The sequence below is a fragment of the Chiloscyllium plagiosum genome, unplaced genomic scaffold (genome assembly GCF_037043375.1).
Source record: "Chiloscyllium plagiosum isolate Xiang-an unplaced genomic scaffold, Cpla_swu_hap1 HiC_scaffold_32, whole genome shotgun sequence".
In the NCBI taxonomy this organism is placed as follows: domain Eukaryota; kingdom Metazoa; phylum Chordata; class Chondrichthyes; order Orectolobiformes; family Hemiscylliidae; genus Chiloscyllium; species Chiloscyllium plagiosum.
The window spans coordinates 23,399,294-23,418,393 of NW_028270170.1; the positions used below are offsets into that span (position 1 = coordinate 23,399,294).

Genomic DNA, 19,100 nt, shown 5'->3' on the forward strand with positions numbered 1-19,100 from the left:
TTGTTGGGCTGAAAGGCCTGTTTCCATGCTGTAGGGATTCTATGAATAGAAGCCATAGGTGCAGAAGTAGGCCATTCAGCCCGCTCTGTCATTCAATGAGACCATCACAGCTGATCAGATAATCTCAATTTCCAGTCTTTGAAAGTGTTTCTGTTGCATTGCTATCTTATTCGTAAAGAGCTGAGAACGAATGTTTAAGTGAATGTGGATTTCAGGGTGTCACATTCATTGCTACGCTGCAGGAGAAATCAGTATCAATGAGCACAGAGAAATGCAAGAAATATGCTCAAAGGATCACCAACATTTTATGTTTAACGTGTGATTATTTCAAATACTGGAGACATAACAAATCCCTTACCACATCCAAGTTTGTTTTTTCCAACACATCAACCAACTTTTCAAGCTTTGTTTCTTCTGTGAATAAAAAATCCTCATCCACCCACAGAAGGTATTTCGTTGTGACCTGAGAAGCCGCTAGGTTTCTCCCAGCAAACCAGCCCTGATATGAAAAACATGGCAGCAAAGTGAAGATCAGTTAATGTGTGCATTTATGCATTTACAAAATCACTTTTGAACTTTAGTTTTCAGATAGTGCAGATGATATTGTTTTAAAGTTGAAAGTCTTTTGTTAAATAACATTAGTAAACAGGTGGAAGTCAATCATTCAGAATCTATTTGGTTGTTTTTGAGATTTGTGACAAAAGTCAAAATTTCACCTGAATACCAGTGAAGTGACAATGATTGGGATGGGGTACAGTCAGCATTTTCTTGAGAAAGCAGTATTTGCAGACGAGAATACTTAACAAAAATAATGATGTCTGACCAATATGACACTCTCCATGTTGCAAAGCACAGAATTCTATAAGCTAAAAGATTTACCATTCCTAATATGTTCATAAGATCCTTAAATAACATCTGCATTTACTAGATTGACTATAGCAAGACAAAAAATGATAGAGTCATAGAGATGTACAGCATGGAAACAGACCCTTCGGTCTAACCCGCCCATGCTGACCAGTTATCCCAACCCAATCTAGTCCCACCTGCCAGCACCCGGCCCATATCACTCCAAACTCTTTCTATTCATATACCCATCCAAATGCCTCTTAAATGTTGCAATTGTACCAGCCTCCACCACATCCTCTGGCAGCTCATTCCATAAATGTACCACCCTCTGCGTGAAAAAGTTGCCCCTTAGGTCTCTTATATATCTTTCTCCTCTCACCCTTAACCTATGCCGTAAAAGGTAAAAACAATGACTGCAGATGCTGGAAATCAGATTCTGGATTAGTGGTGCTGGAAGAGCACAGCAGTTCAGGCAGCATCCAAGGAGCAGCGAAATCGACATTTCGGGCAAAAGCCCTTCATTCCTGACGAAGGGCTTTTGCCTGAAAAGTCGATTTCGCTGCTCCTTGGATGCTGCCTGAACTGCTGTGCTTTTCAGCACCACTAATCCTAAACCTATGCCGTCTAGTTGTGGACTCCCCGACCTCAGAGAAAAGACTTTGTCTATTTATCCTATCTATGCCCCTCATAATTTTGTAAACATTTATAAGGTCACCCCTCAGCCTCCGATGCTCCAGGGAAAACAGCCCAGCCTGTTCAGCCTCTCCCTGTAGCTCAGATCCTCCAATCCTGGCAACATCCTTGTAAATATTTTCTGAACCCTTTCAAATTGCACAATATCTTTCTGATAGGAAGGAGACCAGAATTGCACGCAATATTCCAAAAGTGGCCTAACCAATGTCCTGTACAGCCGCAACATGACCTCCCAACTCCTGTACTCAATACTCTGACCAATAAAGGAAAGCATACCAAACGCCCTCTTCACTATCCTATCTACCTGTGACTCCACTTTCAAGGAGCTACTCCAAGGTCTCTTTGTTCAGCAACACTCCCTAGGATCTTACCATTAAATGTATAAGTCCTGCTCTGCTTTGCTTTCCCAAAATGCAGCACCTCGCATTTATCTGAATTAAACTCCATCTGCCACTTCTCAGCCCATTGGCCCATCTAGTCCAGATCCTGTTGTATTCTGAGGTAACCCTCTTCGTTGTCCACTACACCTCCAATTTTGGTGTCATCTGCAAACTTACTAACTGTACCTCTTATGCTCGCATCCAAATCATTTATGTAAATGGCAAAAAGTAGAGGGCCCTGCACCGATCCTTGTGGCACTCCACTGGTCACAGGCCTCCAGTCTGAAAAACAACCCTCCACCACCACCTTCTGTCTTCTACCATTGAGCCAGTTCTGTATTCAAATGGCTAGTTCTCGAGAAGGTGTAAAACTTGACCTACTCTTGGGAAATAAGGAAGGGCAGGTGACTGAGGTGTCAGTGGGGGAGCACTTTGGGGCCAGCGACCATAATTCTATTCGTTTTAAAATAGTGATGGAAAAGGATAGACCAGATCTAAAAGTTGAAATTTTAAATTGGAGAAAGGCCAATTTTGACGGTATTCGGCAAGAACATTTGAAAGCTAGTTGGAGGCAGATGTTCGCAGGTAAAGGGACGGCTGGAAAATGGGAAGCCTTCAGAAATGAGATAACAAGAATCCAGAGAAAGTATATTCCTGTCAGGGTGAAAGGGAAGGCTGGTAGGTATAGGGAATGCTGGATGACTAAAGAAATTGAGGGTTTGGTTAAGAAAAAGAAGGAAGCATATGTCAGGTACAGACAGGATAGATCGAGTGAATCCTTAGAAGAGTATAAAGAAAGTAGGAGTATACTTAAGAGGGAAATCAGGAGGGCAAAACGGGGACATAAGGTAGCGTTGGCAACTACAATTAAGGGTAACTAGAGAGATAATAGGGCCCTCAAAGATTAGCAAGGCAGCCTTTGTGCAAGAGAAAATTGTCTTGTACACACTTAAGAAATTCCTCTCCATCTAAACCTTTAGCACTATGGCAGTCCCAGTCGATGTTTCGAAAGTTAAAATCCCCTACCATAACTACCCTATTATTCTTACAGATAGCTGAGATCTCCTTACGAAATTGTTTCTCAATTTCCCTCTGTAAGCAAGTCAGCAGTTTAACTAAACTTAATCCTGTTCAATTCAGGAGAGAAAGGTATTGGTGTAGCCCTATGTTTCATATCCTTAATGAAGTATTTAAATGAGGAAACAAACGTAAACAGAAATTGCTGGAGAAACACAGCAGGTCTGCAGCATTTGTGAAGAGAAAACAGAATTAACATTTCATGTCCAGAGACCCTCACAACCAGAAGTGTTGAGTTCCTCCCTCAATTTCGGCTTTTGCTTTTATTTCAGATTTTGAGCATCCACAGCTCTTTGTTTTATTTGACTTAAATGGAAAGTTTGATATATACCCGAGTGCCTGTAATATAGGAGTGGGATGCTTGTTTGTATTTTCATACACTTTCAATCCAACATTATCCTCCTTGTCCTTGTCCTTGTCCTCCGTATTCCTTCTTGCTGCTGAATTTGTCTGTCTATTTTTGGTAACACATGATTGTTAGATGTTTGTATATTTTAAAACAGATTTTTTGGTGAACATATACATTTTTAAATGTAAGTCACAATGAAATTCAGACCTTCAGCAATGACTGTGTTTCTTGGAATAATCTACAATTTTGACAAAATAATATAAGCATTTACTTCTGTGGTTGAATGGGGGCTGGTGGCGCAATGGTGATGTCATAGGGCTAATAGTTCAAAGGGAAAAGCAAAATATTGTGGGTGTGGAGAACTGACATAGAAATGGAAAATGCTGGAGAAACTCAGCAGCTTGGGCAGCATCCATAAAGAAAGGAATGGGAAAATAAAGATTTCCGTCTAAGTATCTTTCCAAAGTCTTACGAGAAAGCCACCAATACCTTTAGTTAAACTGCTGACTTGCCTATATCAGTTTTTGTCTTGCTGTAGTCAATCTAGCAAATGCAGATGTTATTTAAGGATCTTATGAACATATTAGGAATATTAACTCTTTTAGTTTATATAATTTTGTGCTTTGGAACATGGAGAGTGTCATATCGGTCAGACATCATTATTTTTAAGTATTCTTTGCTGCAAATTCCACCCCACCTTTTCCTGACGTCTCTTTGGAGTTTTTTCAGTAGTTTCTATAGAATCCCTACATGTGGAAACAGGCCATTCAGACCAACAAGTTCACACTGACTCTCTGTTGAGCATCCCACCCTGACCAAACCTCTATCTTGTTCCCCTGCATTTCCTGTGGCTAATCCACTTTACCTCCAAATCCCTGGACATGACTGGCAATTTAGCACCACCATCCACCTCATCTGCACATCTTTGTTCTGTGGGAGGAAACCGGATCACCCGGAGGAAACCAATACAGACTCAGGGAGAATGTGCAAACTCCACACAGACAGTTGTGTGGGATTGGAATCAAACCAGATCTCTGGCGCTATGGTGCAGCGGTGCTAACCACTGAGCTACTGTGTGTCTTGAGATGATTATGTTTTGTTAATAACCCAGTGCTTCAGGCTAATACGGTGAGTACTTGGGTTCACATCTTCCCATGACAGCTGGTGGAATTTAAATTTAGTGAATAAGTCTGGAATATGAAATAATGGTGGTAACCATGACAACGATCATCAATTGTTGTAAAGACCCAACAGGTTCACAAATGCCCTTTCGGGAATGAAATCTGCCATTCTTACCCATTCTTGCCTATGTGTGAGTCTAGACTTTGAACATGTGGTTGACTCTTAACTGTCCTCTGAAATAGTCTAGCAAGCTTCAGATTTTATAGAAATTAGGGACGAGTAACAAATGCTCGTCCTGCCAGTGACACCTACATCCCACGAAAGAATTAAAGAAAAATGTACACATTAAATAAACAAGATATTTATATTATCTGTGGGAAGCATTGAGACTTTGGTATTACCAACTCAATAGAGACTAGAAACTCTTGATGGAAATAGAATTGTATGAACATAATTCTGGTTTACATTATCAGTGCTGCAAATGATGACCAAAGCATGATTTACTGTACTTTTCCAAATGGCATCATGTATTGTTCAATGTGAGGTCCTTCAATTTTCTCAGGAGTTTCACTGTCATCTGCAATGATTATTGTTATTTCTGGGTAAAAGTTACGTATGCTATTGATTAAGATCCGAAGTTTATGATATCTTAAGAATGTCTTTGTCACTATTGTAACCAATGAGTTGATGTTGCTGTCTGGAATAAACATTAAAAAAAAACTGAAATTAGTTGTAACAGCAATTCAGTCAGGCATGATGATCAATGTTTGACTCAATAAAGGTAATTTTGAGATTTAATGAAAATTCGGAAATCACACAAATTAGTTGTAAACTAAATTATTATCTACTGTTGGCAAAAGTGGATTCATGCTATGCCTTAAATATTGACTAATCTTCAGCTACTGACACAATTTTCTTTTTATAGCTCAAATTTAAGTAAAATTTACCTGGACCGGGATCAAATAACCTTGGCATTTGGGGCTGTCTGATGATCACCGGAAAAACAGCAGTATGTTCTTCAAATTGAAAATATACTTTTATAGAAAAAAAAGTAGAAGCATTTAATAACAAGCACTGAATAAACAAATCTTTGATAAACTAATGTAAAATACTCTAAATATATAAATCAGCCCATACCATATATAGTCGAAGAGTGTAGTGCTAGAAAAGCACAGCCGGTCAACAGCATCCGAGGAGCAGGAGAATCAACTTTTTGAGCCTACGTTCTTCATCAGGAATGACATACCATTTACATCCCATTTGCCCATACCATTAACACCACGTTAGCCCATACCATTTACATCACATTAGCCCATACCATTTACAGCCCATTAGCCAATACTATTTACACCCCATTAACCCATAGCATTTACCCCCCTCAAACTTACTGCAGGAATAAAGTACTGCTCCTTGGAGACGGTCTCTCGGCCTGATAATAGGGGAAGCCGCCTGACACCTTCACCTCTTGCACCATTGTGTTCACTTGTCATGCCACTAATACAAATCCAGGTGCTAGGCTGGTCAGTCATTTCCTCCACCATGGGAACCCCCTCATTGACCACTCCCCACCTCCCCACCCCCCAACACACCCCACCGCAAACAGTCTCTATACCATTCTGCCACGCTGGCTTTCCTTTCACCTCATTTTTGTTTGATAGTTTTTTTTATCCCCCCCCTTGCCAGTTCAGCCTTACGAACAGCTGTAAGCTACGAAAGTGTCTTTTCACCATTTTTAAAGGTGATAGAAATAGAATCCCTGAATGAATCCATTCCCCTATAAGACGCTGTGTGAAATAACTCCATAGAGGCTGGTATCCTATCACCAAGCCCCCCCTTTATTTACACGTGGAGAGTCCCTGACACTGATCCAGTGCCCTCAGAGCCAGCTCTCGGAGTGAATGGAACCTCTGACACTCCTGTTTATTTATTTATTTTTCTTTTTTTTTTCCTTTTCTTTTTTTTTGTGTGTGTGCGCAGGTGTGAGACACAGTGAAAGACACAAAGTGCACGAATCTTTATTCAATTTCCACCACCAGGAAGATAGGAAAACACCCGAGTGACCAGTGACAAACACTGCCCTTCACATCAGAGGGCAGTGCTGTGTGATCAAAACAGTGAAGGGGAGGGTAGGGACTAAATCAGAATAGAATTGGAAGGAGAAATGATGCACTCCACTCCCTGCGGCGCCCACCTCTCCCTGAACAACTCCAGGGTGTTGGTCGACACCGCGTGCTCCTTCTCCAAGGATACCCGGGCTCTAACGTAACCGCGGAAGAGGGGCAGGCAGTCAGCCCTAACGACCCTCTCCACGGCCCGCTGCCTGGACCTGTTGATGGCCAGTTTGGCCAGGCCCAGGAGCAGACCCACGAGGAGGTCTTCAGACCTGCCCTCCTTCCTCCGTACCGGGTACCCAAAGATCAGGAGCGTGGGACTGAAATGCAGCTAAAACAGAGGAGAAGGTTTTTCAGAAAATCAAAAAGGGAGTGCAAACGCCCACACCCAATATATACATGGTCCACGGACTCCACAGCGCCACAGAACAAGCAGTTGGGCTGGGAGTCCGTGAACCACCGCAATCTGCAGTTGCAGGGGACTGCTGCGTGCAGCACCCTCCACCCCAGATCCCCGAGAGAAAGGGGGAGGACTCCCGCGTAGAGAGCCCTCCACTGGGGATCCCCACCGCCCGGTGGCAAATGGGCATGCCAAGGCGTGTCCGGACGGTGGATGAGGGAGAAGAGGTGGACGGTGTGCAGCAGCAATCCATACAGGGCTTTCCTTTTTACGTCCCTAAATGAGACAAAATTAAAATTTCGGAGGCAGCTCAGGTTGTGGGGCACAGTTCCCGCGGGAAGTACGGGACCTTGGGGCCAATGTGAAATTCCGTCCGGGCTGGGGTGAGCGCGGACGGGAGACACTCCTGTTTATATCTGTCAGCCAGTGCTACCTAATTGGACCAGGTGAGCAGTCCGAATCAGAGACCTTGTATTCTATGATGTCCATCTGGCTGGCTTCATTACAATAACTATAACCCTCCCCCTCTGAGACTGAGGATATAGTTTGGTGTGTTTTTTTTTGTACCTCCTCCTGGGGCATCTTAGCACCAGGTCTGGTGGGCGGCACGGTGGCACAGTGGTTAGCACTGCTGCCTCACAGCGTCAGAGACCCGGGTTCAATTCCCGACTCAGGGGACTGACTGTGTGGAGTTTGCACGTTCTCCCCGTGTCCGCGTGGGTTTCCTCCGGGTGCTCCGGTTTCCTCCCACAGTCCAAAGATGTGCAGGGTCAGGTGAATTGGCCACGCTAAATTGCCCATAGTGTTAGGTTAAAGGGGTAAATGTAGGGGTAGGGGTAGGGGTAGGGGTATGGGTGGGTTGCGCTTCGGCGGGTCAGTGTGGACTTGTTGGGCCGAAGGGCCTGTTTCCACCCTGTAAGTAATCTAATCTAACTCTGCCTCAGGTATGGGCAACGTGTAATGCATAGATGCTCACCCCTTGTATCTGGAACATCTCAGAAGAAATCCATTCCGTTTTGCTGGTGGCAAAAGTGCAGAGGAGGTGACATCTGCCATGTCCATCTCAGATTCCAAGGTATTTTCATTGCTTGATGGAGAGGGAGAACACATGGGTTCCAGACCGATGGAAAGGCTGTCGAGGAGCCGGGCACAATTTGCTCCTGCACGTTTGCAAGTCTGCAGCATTCATGTAATCCAAGTGCTTGTATAGGACTTTCCACATCACTGGACTTGACATCATCTCGACCATGGCTCTTACCCATCAAGGGTCACTCCCATGAATGTCTACACCAGGCTTTGTCCCCTGAAGTAAACTGCTTCCTCTTGCTTGACAGAGCCTTGTGTCCAGCATTCACATTCCTGATGGTGTTTCACCCATTCCCCCTCCAAGATCCAGGTAGATCAGATTTAACCTGATGTGGAGTCTTCACCCATTAGAAATTCTGCTAAATCTATCCCTGTTGTTGCATGAAGGGTGGTCCCATAATCCAATAGGAACTAGGACAGGTTGGTTTCTAATGATGTTGTAATGTATTTCTTTAAGCTCACCTTCAAAGTTTGGATTGATCTTTCTGCCAGACCATTGGATGATGGATGGTGTGGAGCTGTCCTAATATGGTAAAAAAAAACACTCGATCTAAGGAAATACTCAAATTCCCCGCTGGTAAATGACGGCCCCTTATCTGTGACCAACACTTCAGAGAGTATGTGTATTGCAAACGCTGCACTCTGTTTCTCTATTGTCGTCCATGTGTTTGATGAATGAACTCTATGTACATCCAGCCACTTTGAGTGGACGTGCACAATGACTAAGAACATTGAGCCCATGAAAGGGCTTGCACAGTTTAACTGAGTTCAGGGTTTACCCGGCCATTCCCATGAATGTGGGGGAGCTGCAGACAGTAATTTCTGTCCTTGTTGGCACTCTTGGCACTGCCCCACTAACGCAGCAATGTCTGCATCCAATCCTGGCCACCAAACATAACTTCTCACCAACATCTTCATTTTGGAAACCCATGGATGATACTGGTGGAGTTCAACCAGTATCTGACAGCAAACTTTGCCCATATCACTCTTGCTCCCCTTAATAATACACCACCCTCTACGGTAATCTGATCTGGCTGGGTCTAAAAAGCTTTCAGTACTGGTTGTGACATCCCCCTGGTTTCCCCTATCACCATGAACTGTTTCAGTTTTGCCAGAACCAATTTTGTCCCACAAGCTTCGGCCGAGTCTTTTACTACAGTTAGTGATAACTGAACAAGCTGCTTCAAATAAGAGAACGGAACTGAAGTTGTATCTTTAATCTGTTACGGTTCCTTGGCATAGGTTCTCAGTCTGGCCGAGGTCTTGTGCAAACTTAAGGACTGGAGTCCAGAATGAATTTTGTTAAAGATTGGTTCGGTAATCTCTTAACTAGTCGCACCAGTATTGACTTCCATTGAAACTGGATGGTCACTTAAGCAGATGCTTATTTTGATTGGTTCTGATTAAATTGCTAAGCAATTTAACTATTCCAAACCAAACATAGGTGGACTTTCCATGGCATGCATGCTCCTGGATACCAGCCTACAAGTTCTCTTACTCAGTTTAGTTCCAGTGAGACTCTTTTGCTGTTTGCAGTCCACACACAGGCAGCAACTTGCCTGCCCAGATCCTGAAGAAAATTTTAAATGTTTGGCCGAGACTTGGTTTTGATTTGAGGTTTGCTGTGGGCTGCCCTAGAGTTCCTCTGTTCAGGGTATGTCCTGACTGAGACTATGCAAATGCCTTCACTTCAACCATGTTCCCTAAGTTCAGTTAGACTGGCAAAGGTGTCCACTTCCATCGAACTACCCTGTAACTCATTTGCTCCACTTGCTGCATTTTCCAATGATGAAGCCAGTTGTAGTGCCTGTTTGAAGTCCAGTTGGGCTTCAGTTATTAGGTGTTTTTGCATGGTTACATCATTACTCCTACACCTCATTAATGGCTAACCTGAGGTCACATGCCTCTGCCAGTCATCTTTATCTCATCAAAAATCCCGATATGGATTCTCCTGGTTCTCGAATTGCTCAGTACAAGCAATAGCATATCAGAATTAAAGGAGTTTTGGGGTCATAATATTCCTTAACAAAATTCACCCACTCTTGAAAGATTTTAGCATCTATTGCCTCGGGGACAATTAGGCTCCTAATAACTGGAAAATCTATGGGTCCACAAGCTGTCAGGATTCATTGATTTTCGTCTGCCCCAATGTGATTTGCCTGGTAAAAATACGAAATTCATTCCACATACTGGCCGCAGTGTTTGACAGCAGGATCGATCGAGTCAAGTTTCCTAAATCATGGCATGATTCCAGAAAATCTTGCCCCAACTCAACGATTTGTGAGCAAGTTGCTTCAGGAACATGCTTTTCTCTTGTTGCAACAGAAATAAGACCACAGAGGCCAATATCCTGTCACCAAGTCACCCTTTCTTTACACATGAAGAGTCCTTGACATTGATCCAGCTCCCTCACAGCCAGCTGTCAGATTGAATAGGATGTCTGACACTCATATACCATGAGTTCCACCTGGCTGACCTTCATTACAATCATCCCACTGCATCTCTTTAAACTTTACCAGTCATGATTTTCCGACATCCTTTCCTCTACTCTTTACTTTAATTTCAAAATTAGCAAAATTTGCATTGGAAACTGTATATAATTATGGCAAGAAGCTGATTAGATTAGATTCCCTACAGTGTAGAAACAGGCCTTTCGGCCCAACAAATCCAGACCGACCTTCGAAGAGTAACCCCACCCAGATCTATTTCCCTCTGACTAATGCACCTCATACTATGGGCAATTTAGCATGGCTAATTCACTGAACCTGCACATCTTTGGACTGTGGGAGAAACTCGGAGCATCTGAAAGAAACCCATGCAGGCATGGGGATAATGTGCAAACTTCACATAAACAGTTGCTCGAGGCTGGAATCAAACTTGGGTTCCTAGCACTGTGAGGAATCAGTGCTAACCACTGAGCCACCATTCAGAAAGTGTGCTCCAGTTCTATCTTTGTACCCAAAACTTGGCAGCATTTGCCAGGAGACAAAAATTGTTTCTGGGTTCAGAGATATTTTATAGACAAAATAAAATGTACTATGCTTACCTAAATCAGCAGCATCAATTTGGTACTTTATACTTGTGTATGTGACATGTTTGAGTATACTATTGACGATTTCCAAACTTGGGCTTGTTATAGTCAATTCATTTTTACCTACTCCATTTAACAGGCCATCAGAAGTTTCAACAATTGCATTGAATAGTCCTTGTGTGGCTTTCAGTTTGACCTTGGCACAAAAAAAAATTGTTCATATAAATATTGGCGATTCTCCAAACCTTTTTGCATTAACTTTGTAGCAGTAACAAAGCAGAAGTGGGGTGGAGCCTTGTTGTGACATGGGTGGGGTGGAGGGAGTGTGTGGGCAGAACCAGCAAGAGGCCCATTCTCACCCTTTTTAAGAAAGCCCAATGAGCTCCAAGCTTATTAAGCAATGACAAGTCGACTGGAGGATTAATTCCCTTAGAATTATGATTCAAGACCCATAATTAAATGGTCGCAATACCGTCTACTGAGAGCCATGTTGGGGGGGATTTGTCACAGAAATGTATCTCTGGAGTCCCAGGATTATGAAGTGATCATGGGCTAGGATGAGGGGAAGGGGGAGTGATGGATTTCCACGGGATGCAGATCTTGAGTTGCGGGTGTGAAACCTAGAGGGAAAGCCCCCTAAAAACCAGTAACACTTGGAAAAGAAAGTAATGGTTCTGTGAAAGCTCCATTTTGAAGTAAGCAAGCTGAGTTACAGTATTACGTGCCATCAGGAGGTCTTTTACTGGCTTTCCTTCTGGGAATGCAAGAGGATTCATAGGATCTCTCAAACCCTTCCCAATGTCAACTCCGTCAATCAGACAGTAATTACCTTTGATCAGGGGACATTCCCTTGTGGGGGAGGGGCTTGGGGTTTGAGCTGTCATGGACGCTACATGGTAACAGGTTCAGCTGCAGCTGGGTCAAACACAGCAGCGGTGGAATGAGGCCTGAAGTGATCACTTAAATGCCTCAAATGTGGGGTGCATCAACCATGGACCTTCCAGGCCAGAATGTAATTCAGGTGGGGGCAGGAAGGTATCTGGGTCTGTTGCGCCACTATCCCATTCTATAACGTGCCTGTCTTACCTTGCGTAAAGGGGGCAGAAGATTCCACCTGTACTATTCTCACTTAAGTTGTCAACAAAATTAATTCTTTACAAGTTCACTGTCATTTCACGTACCATATAATTTTCTCTTCCTGAGACATGCACTCCTAAACCTAGAGCAAAGTAGATTTTAAAAGATTAATTTTGAAGTGGTGAGAAATCAAAATGTATGTTTAAAAAATCTATTGATTGAAACATGAAACTAATACACAAAACCTGGGATGAGAATAGAATACAGGGGCATGACCTCAACTCCTTGGATTGGATAGCTAAGAGGAGAATTGGGCTCAGCTATGATTATATTCTTCATGCTTGATTCAGTTCTGTAAAGAAAAAAACTCATCTCAGAACAATACAACTCTGAACACACCCTTTTTGCTGTCTTTGTCTATAATCACTGTCAATCATCAAATGTCTACTGGAAGTCTGGAATTTTTCATTGGAAGTCACAATGATGCTATACATACAATGGCAGCGATTGAGATGTTACAGGGAGATGAACAAGAAATAAATCTGAGACCACAGGAGAAAAATATACCTCCCAACAATCTCTTCAGAAAGAAAGATTCCAAAACACCTTTTCTTTACCAAGGTCATCCATGTCAATGACATTCCATTTTGAAAGTTAATGCACGTAGGAACAGAAGGTGCAATCACCTTCACCCGTTCCTAAACGCATGTTTTCAACGGCATAAGTTTGGTTACATTCAGGTAGGGATTTTTTTTTAATGGCACTGCCTCCTGAACCTTGCTTCTTGTCCTGAAAGTGATGCAAATAAACACAAAGTTGATTATCTTTAATAAATTACCTTTTTTTATGTTGTTCATATTGCAGTCTTCTTCGTTTCTTGACTGACAAAATGTCTTTCTGAATATAAACATTTTCAAAATCATGTAAAACCATTTCTGGTTCCAAAGCTGGGCAGCTGCACTCAGTTTTGCCATAGGTCCTGCAGAACTCAGAAACATTTCAAATTGAGATTTGACGGTGCAACAGATACTAAAAAGTCATTTTGATCAACAGCTATCGTATAGGATAAAGAATAAATCTAGAGATAATTAAGATATGCAAAAAAGGCAGCATATTACATGTGGGTAACTTTAATCTTTATGCAAATCAAATTGGCAGCGTTAACCAGCAGGGCGAATTCTTAGAGTGCATTCAGGAGAGTTTCCTAAAACAATGTGTTGTGGATTCAACTCGAGATCAATGTATTTTGCAACTGGTATTGAAACATGGTAATAAATGATCTCAGAGCAAAAGATTCTTTAGGAAACAATGTTAAAAAACACACAACACCCGGTTATAGTCCATAAGGTTTAATTGGAACACTAGCTTTTGGTGCGCTGCTCTTTCATCAGGTAGTCGAGTCGTGCTCCGAAAGTTTGTGCTTCCAATTAAACCTGTTGTTCTATAACCTGGTGTTGTGTGATTTTTAACTTTCTACACCCCAGTCCAACACCGGCATCTCCTAATTAGAAAACAATGATCATAACATTAGATTTCGAAGTTCAGTCAGAGAGTGAGAACCTTTGGTAAGAAACAATTGTACTAAACTTAAAAGAAGGTAACTACATCGGAATGAGGGTAAAGTTAGCTGAATTGGAATGGCAAAGGAGATTAGCAGAAAATGGTTTTGATGAATAATGGCATTTAAGAGAGTAGTCCATGGCTTGCAAGAAAGATATGTCTTAGTGAGGAAGAAGTATCCTAGGAAGGGGATAAGCCAATCACGTATCTGGTTCCTTCCAGGCTGAAGCAGCCACTGTATGCAATCTCTCCAAAAGCATCATTCGTTGTTGCATTATGGATGTCATTGGTACTCCACAATTCCCTGACTCCAAATGTGAGCAGCATGGAAGTCACATGAAATGTGCAAAAGAAAATCAGAAATGTGATTAAACTGGACAGTACTGGAGGAGAACTTGGGTACTCGGTCAGTTATAAAACCAGATGTTTTTACACAGATGTTTGCACTAACCAAACAGTGATCAACTCATGAGGAGAGGAGGAAGAACTGGAAGGGAACAAAGGGATGAAGTAACTCATCATCACATTCTTCTTTATCTTATGGGCTGTGATGTTAAAATAAAAGCTCCTGCAAAATTTATGAATCAAATGTCATCCAGATTTTGAATAATATTAAATAAGACATATTTAGTTGAAACTTCTATCTTGCAGACATCAAGGTAATACATAAGAATACTGATGTAATGGAAAGCCAACATTTGTACTACACAGGAGGATAGTACTGATCAGCATTCCTTCTGAATGTTGTTCCAGCAGCAAGGGCTTCTGAGGGCCATGAGGTCAGCAGGGACTTTGAGAACGGAGCACTGATACTGCGATCAGCATGCTGACGCCAAACCCCATCAGAGAACCTCACTGCGGCTGGGGCTGTGCTTTCCAAGGTGATCTGAGACAGACTGGGCATTTTCCAGGATCCACCTTAGAGTCTTTCATACCAAACATACTGACAACCCATTTAGGATTCTCAGTTGGGCCCATAGTAAGGTGCACTTGTGTGTACTGGAAGATGCATATATTAATACACAGGGCCTTGCTTTTGCAAGCAAAGGGAACAGTTTAATGCATTATGTCGGCTTCAATTTGACAAAATAGGTGACAACCATTTGTTGGTTCATTTCTTAGTTCATTTCACCAATTAGAGTCAACCTGTCAGGTTTTGTATTTAATGAAAACTGGCTGTTAACTGTCAATCATTATTAATTGTTACATTCTCCATGCAATGTCTTTACCAATCAGAGTCTACTTGGCAACCAATCAGCACTACCTTTGGCTGAGATATAAATGTTTGTTTTCCCATTGCATTGGTATCTTGTGAATAGTCCTGATGCATGCACGACAAACAACTTCAACAAAATGTGTCTTTTTTCTGGCAACACTCAGTTCATCTGCTACTAAATGGCTATTTTCTATTGTTGCTGTGTTTGTCTTAGCACTCATATAAGATATTGGCCTTCAGTGAGGGAGACTTCAGATGTCCTTGATCAGCTCTAGCCCCACGCATAGTGACAGTGAATTGCACGTTCTCAGCATGGCCCAAAGTAGTCTGGGAGGGTGGGCTGATACCGAGGGCATGGGTGTTAAGATCATAAGGACATAAGACCATAAGACATAGGAGTGGAAGTAAGGCCATTCGCCCCGTCGAGTCCAGTCCACCATTCAATCATGGCTGATGGGCATTTCAATGCCACTTACCTGCACTCTCCCTGTATCCCTTAATTCCTTGCAAGATTAAGAATTTATCAATCTCTGCCTTGAAGACATTAGGCCTACCATTCCAGGGATCATCCGTGTGAATCTCCGCTGGACATGCTCCAATGCCAGTATGTCCTTCCTGAGGTGTGGGGCCCAAAACTGGACACAGTATTCTAAATGGGGCCTAACCAGAGCTTTATAAAGTCTCAGAAGCATGTCACCGCTTTTACATTCCAACCCTCTTAAGATAATGACAACATTACATTTACTTTCTTAACTACAGACTCTACCTGCAAGTCAACCTTTAGACAATCCAAGACTAGCACTCCTAGATCCCTTTGTACTCTGGCTTTACGAATTTTCTCACCATTTAAAAAAGAGTCCATGTCTGTATTTTTTTTCCAAAGTGCAAGCCCTCGCAGTTGCTCACATTGAATTTTATCAGCCATTTCTTGAACCACACTCCTAAACTATCTAAATCTTTCGGCAGCCTCCCCATCTCCTCAGAACTACCTGTCTGTCTGACCTCCCCTTACTAGATCCATGCTGAGTTGTTCTAATCCGACCCTGCACTTCCAAGAATTTAGAAATCTCATCCTTAACGATGGATTCTAGAATTTTACCTACAACCAAGGTAAGACTAATTGGCCTATAATTTTCCAACTTTTGTCTTGACCCTTTCTTGAACAAGAGGGTTACAATAGCGATTTGTGGTGGTGGTAGTAGGATAAATACTGATATCCTGAGGGAAGACAGCAGAGTCTTGCTCCACGGTGCCAATACCCTGGGGCAGAGTTTCAGCCATCCTAGTGTAGTACTGAACTGTGGTGCCACCCTGTTAGCCCTTTGAACCAGTATCTGGGGCAATGATGGCAGCAGACTGAGGCTTTGTAGTAACAAGTTGAGCTTGCACAAGACAGTCTAGCCTGGCACGACTCTGAGCTTGGGCAGCGTTTCCTTCTGTAATGGAAGCACAGGTTTTGGTAAGACTGCCAATTCACCAAGCATCTTGTTGTGTAAACTGATCATCCCTCTTCTATACATCACCCCATTGAACTCCTGAACTGAGTGCTGTGCTGTAGAACAGATGTGTACTTTACCCTCTGATGATCTGACATCTCTGCTACACTTAATTCTTCTGTTGGCAGGCCCCATATGCCCAGTGTCTCCTTATATGCAGACCCCTCCTTCAAGCTACATTCTAAAGTATGTCCATGTTAATATCTGAGCTGGTGGCTGACCAAGTGGTGGTGTTCTTCACCTTACTGAATTCTTGCTTTTTCACCCTTTCCAACACTGCGTGACAAGATTGCAATTCTCAAGTATCTGACTAGAGTGCACAAGAGCCGCACTGTGGTGAAGAGAAGGTGTGAAGGAAGGTGGTGGGTTATCTCCTGTTTGTTAGGCTGGGTGTGTGCATGTCAGTAAATTGTACCATTGATCAGAGTGCTGATTTGGCAGAGTGCTAAAATCACTTAATGACAAATGAGATCAACATCTGAAACTGACCTACTATGGCTAACCTATCTGGTGGAAACCAAACAACTACTGCAGCAGCAGAAAAACAAGAAAAGAATTGGTGAGACTGGACACTCATTAGAAATGGCTATGAGCAAGAAAAATATATTGGACCAACAGGGGGCTAAAACTTTGTTAGAATTAGACTAATCCAGGATGTGCAAACAAAAGCTTCTCTATAAATTGGAAGCTGTTAAGGAACAAAACAGGAACATCTGAACCATTTAATACAGTTTGAGGAATAATGGCTCTCAGTCACTGAACTGGAACAAAATGTGGCAGCAGGGCTTCAGGATCAGCTAATTCTGGAACAGGAACTGCAGTCCATGAAAGAAACACTTGACAACACAAACAGGAATGACAGACAATGTCATTGTGACGGTGAGTAATCAGCAACCCTTTCAGACACACTCGCCATCATGAGATCAGGGTGTGTCATTACCCATATGTTATAGAATCTCACAGTCTCACTTAAAATCATAGAATTCCTACAGGCCTGGAAGCAGGCCATTTGGCCCATTAAGTTTACACTGGCCCTGTGAACATCATCCCACTCAAAGCTATCACATCCCTGCATTTCCTGTGGCTAATCCTCCCAGCCTGCACACTACAGGCAATTTAGCATGGCCAAACCACTTAACCTGCACCTCTTTGGACTGTGGGAGGACACTCATGCAGACATGGGGAGAATGTGTAAACTTCACACAGACAGTAGTATAAGGGTGAAATTGAACCCACTCCTGGTGCCGTAAGGCAGTAGTGCTAACCACTGCGCTACTGTGCCATCATAAATTGGAAAGGAATAATTGTTGTATATCTACCTTGCAATTAAGAGAGTTCATCCTTGAGAACTTCATGTGCTGTCTGCATGTAATGTTGCAACCCTGCCAGTTACTCTGCTGTGGCCCTGCAAGCTACATACAAATGCACACATGCACATGCACACTCATACACATGTGCACACACACATTCACACAAACACAAATTGGTTGGTTATTTTAATGTTTTACAATATTAAATAAGCTAATTCGTGGAGTTTTAATCAATCCCTGATGAGTGATAGATTATTAGACCGTTAACATTAGACAATAGAGTGGAGAAGAATTGAGCGCCTAGAACATGTCCAAGTAGCAAATTAGAAGAGACTGTGGAATGAGGAGGAAGAAGGATGTGAGAAGCTGTGATCACACTGTTATCTTCAATGGTCTCAGCTCTGCTGCAACTCACATCTTCAACCATGGTCAATGATTGAGCACCATCGCTTCCATGAGGTTAAGGACACAGAGCTGTGCCTATCCCAATGCACCCCCCACCCCCTGACCTGTTAGGTGCCTCCAGCTGTGAGCTATTTTGACTTGCAAAAGAAAAAGTGTATTTACCAGTGAGTGAGGCACAATATATTGGGTAATTTGATTGTCACACCAAATAGCTGGCAATTTGTGTAAGTTGCTAAGTGCATGCTGGTGAGGTGAAGAGGTATGAATGTGATTGATGAAAGTTCTTGGTAGGTGAATGTTGTGGAGATGTGCATAGAATAGTATGTGGGGCTTGTGCTGAGGTATGGCAGCTGAAGACACATACTCTGACCCTGACCACTGGCATGAGGCCATTGAAATTCCTGTGGCATAGAATCCAGTCTGGGGTGAAATTCTTGGTCGTGAAAATCTCCATTGTCTGATCCCACTGCCCTCTTAGAATTTATTCCTTGACCTCCTTTAAGAGATGCAGGTGACTTTAATTAGTGCAATCTACTTTAAATGGTGCTAGATAGGAGTCTTGTGGTCGTGAGCATACCAGTGGACTGAGAGCCCTCGGTTCACGTCCTACTGCTCCAGGAGATGTGTAATAATATCTCCGAACAGCTGGATTAGAACGATAGGTTTTTTAAAAAAACTGTTAAGTGGTGCTAGAGTCTCACAATTATGCATGCTAACTTAACACAGTGCATGTAACATGAGCCGTAAGCTAATTTAGTGATGTTCAGGTGCTGACTACAACAAAATGCATTGGATGTAGACTAATCATACCTTGCCACTCTCTGCCCAATATCAGGCCTTATCAGGGAGCGGCATGGTGGCTCTGTGGTTAGCACTGCTGTGTCACAGCACCAGGGTCCCAGGTTGGATTCCAGCCTTGGACAACTGTCTGTGTGGAGTTT

At 42.7% G+C, this 19,100-nt stretch overlaps 1 protein-coding gene across 1 annotated transcript in view; it reads right to left on the reverse strand.

The window, feature by feature from the left end:
• Window positions 1-19,100, reverse strand: part of LOC122539634 (N-acetylneuraminylgalactosylglucosyl-glucoside beta-1,4-N- acetylgalactosaminyltransferase 2-like) — a 37,399-nt gene that overhangs the window by 17,294 nt on the left and 1,005 nt on the right. The window contains exons 2-8 of the mRNA XM_043674633.2: window positions 13,011-13,151; window positions 12,418-12,524; window positions 12,277-12,314; window positions 11,111-11,291; window positions 5,415-5,501; window positions 4,977-5,164; window positions 359-499 (exon numbers count right to left, since the gene is read on the reverse strand). Of these exons, the coding sequence (XP_043530568.2) occupies window positions 359-499; window positions 4,977-5,164; window positions 5,415-5,501; window positions 11,111-11,291; window positions 12,277-12,314; window positions 12,418-12,524; window positions 13,011-13,151 (883 nt within the window). The remainder of the gene's footprint in view (window positions 1-358; window positions 500-4,976; window positions 5,165-5,414; window positions 5,502-11,110; window positions 11,292-12,276; window positions 12,315-12,417; window positions 12,525-13,010; window positions 13,152-19,100) is intronic.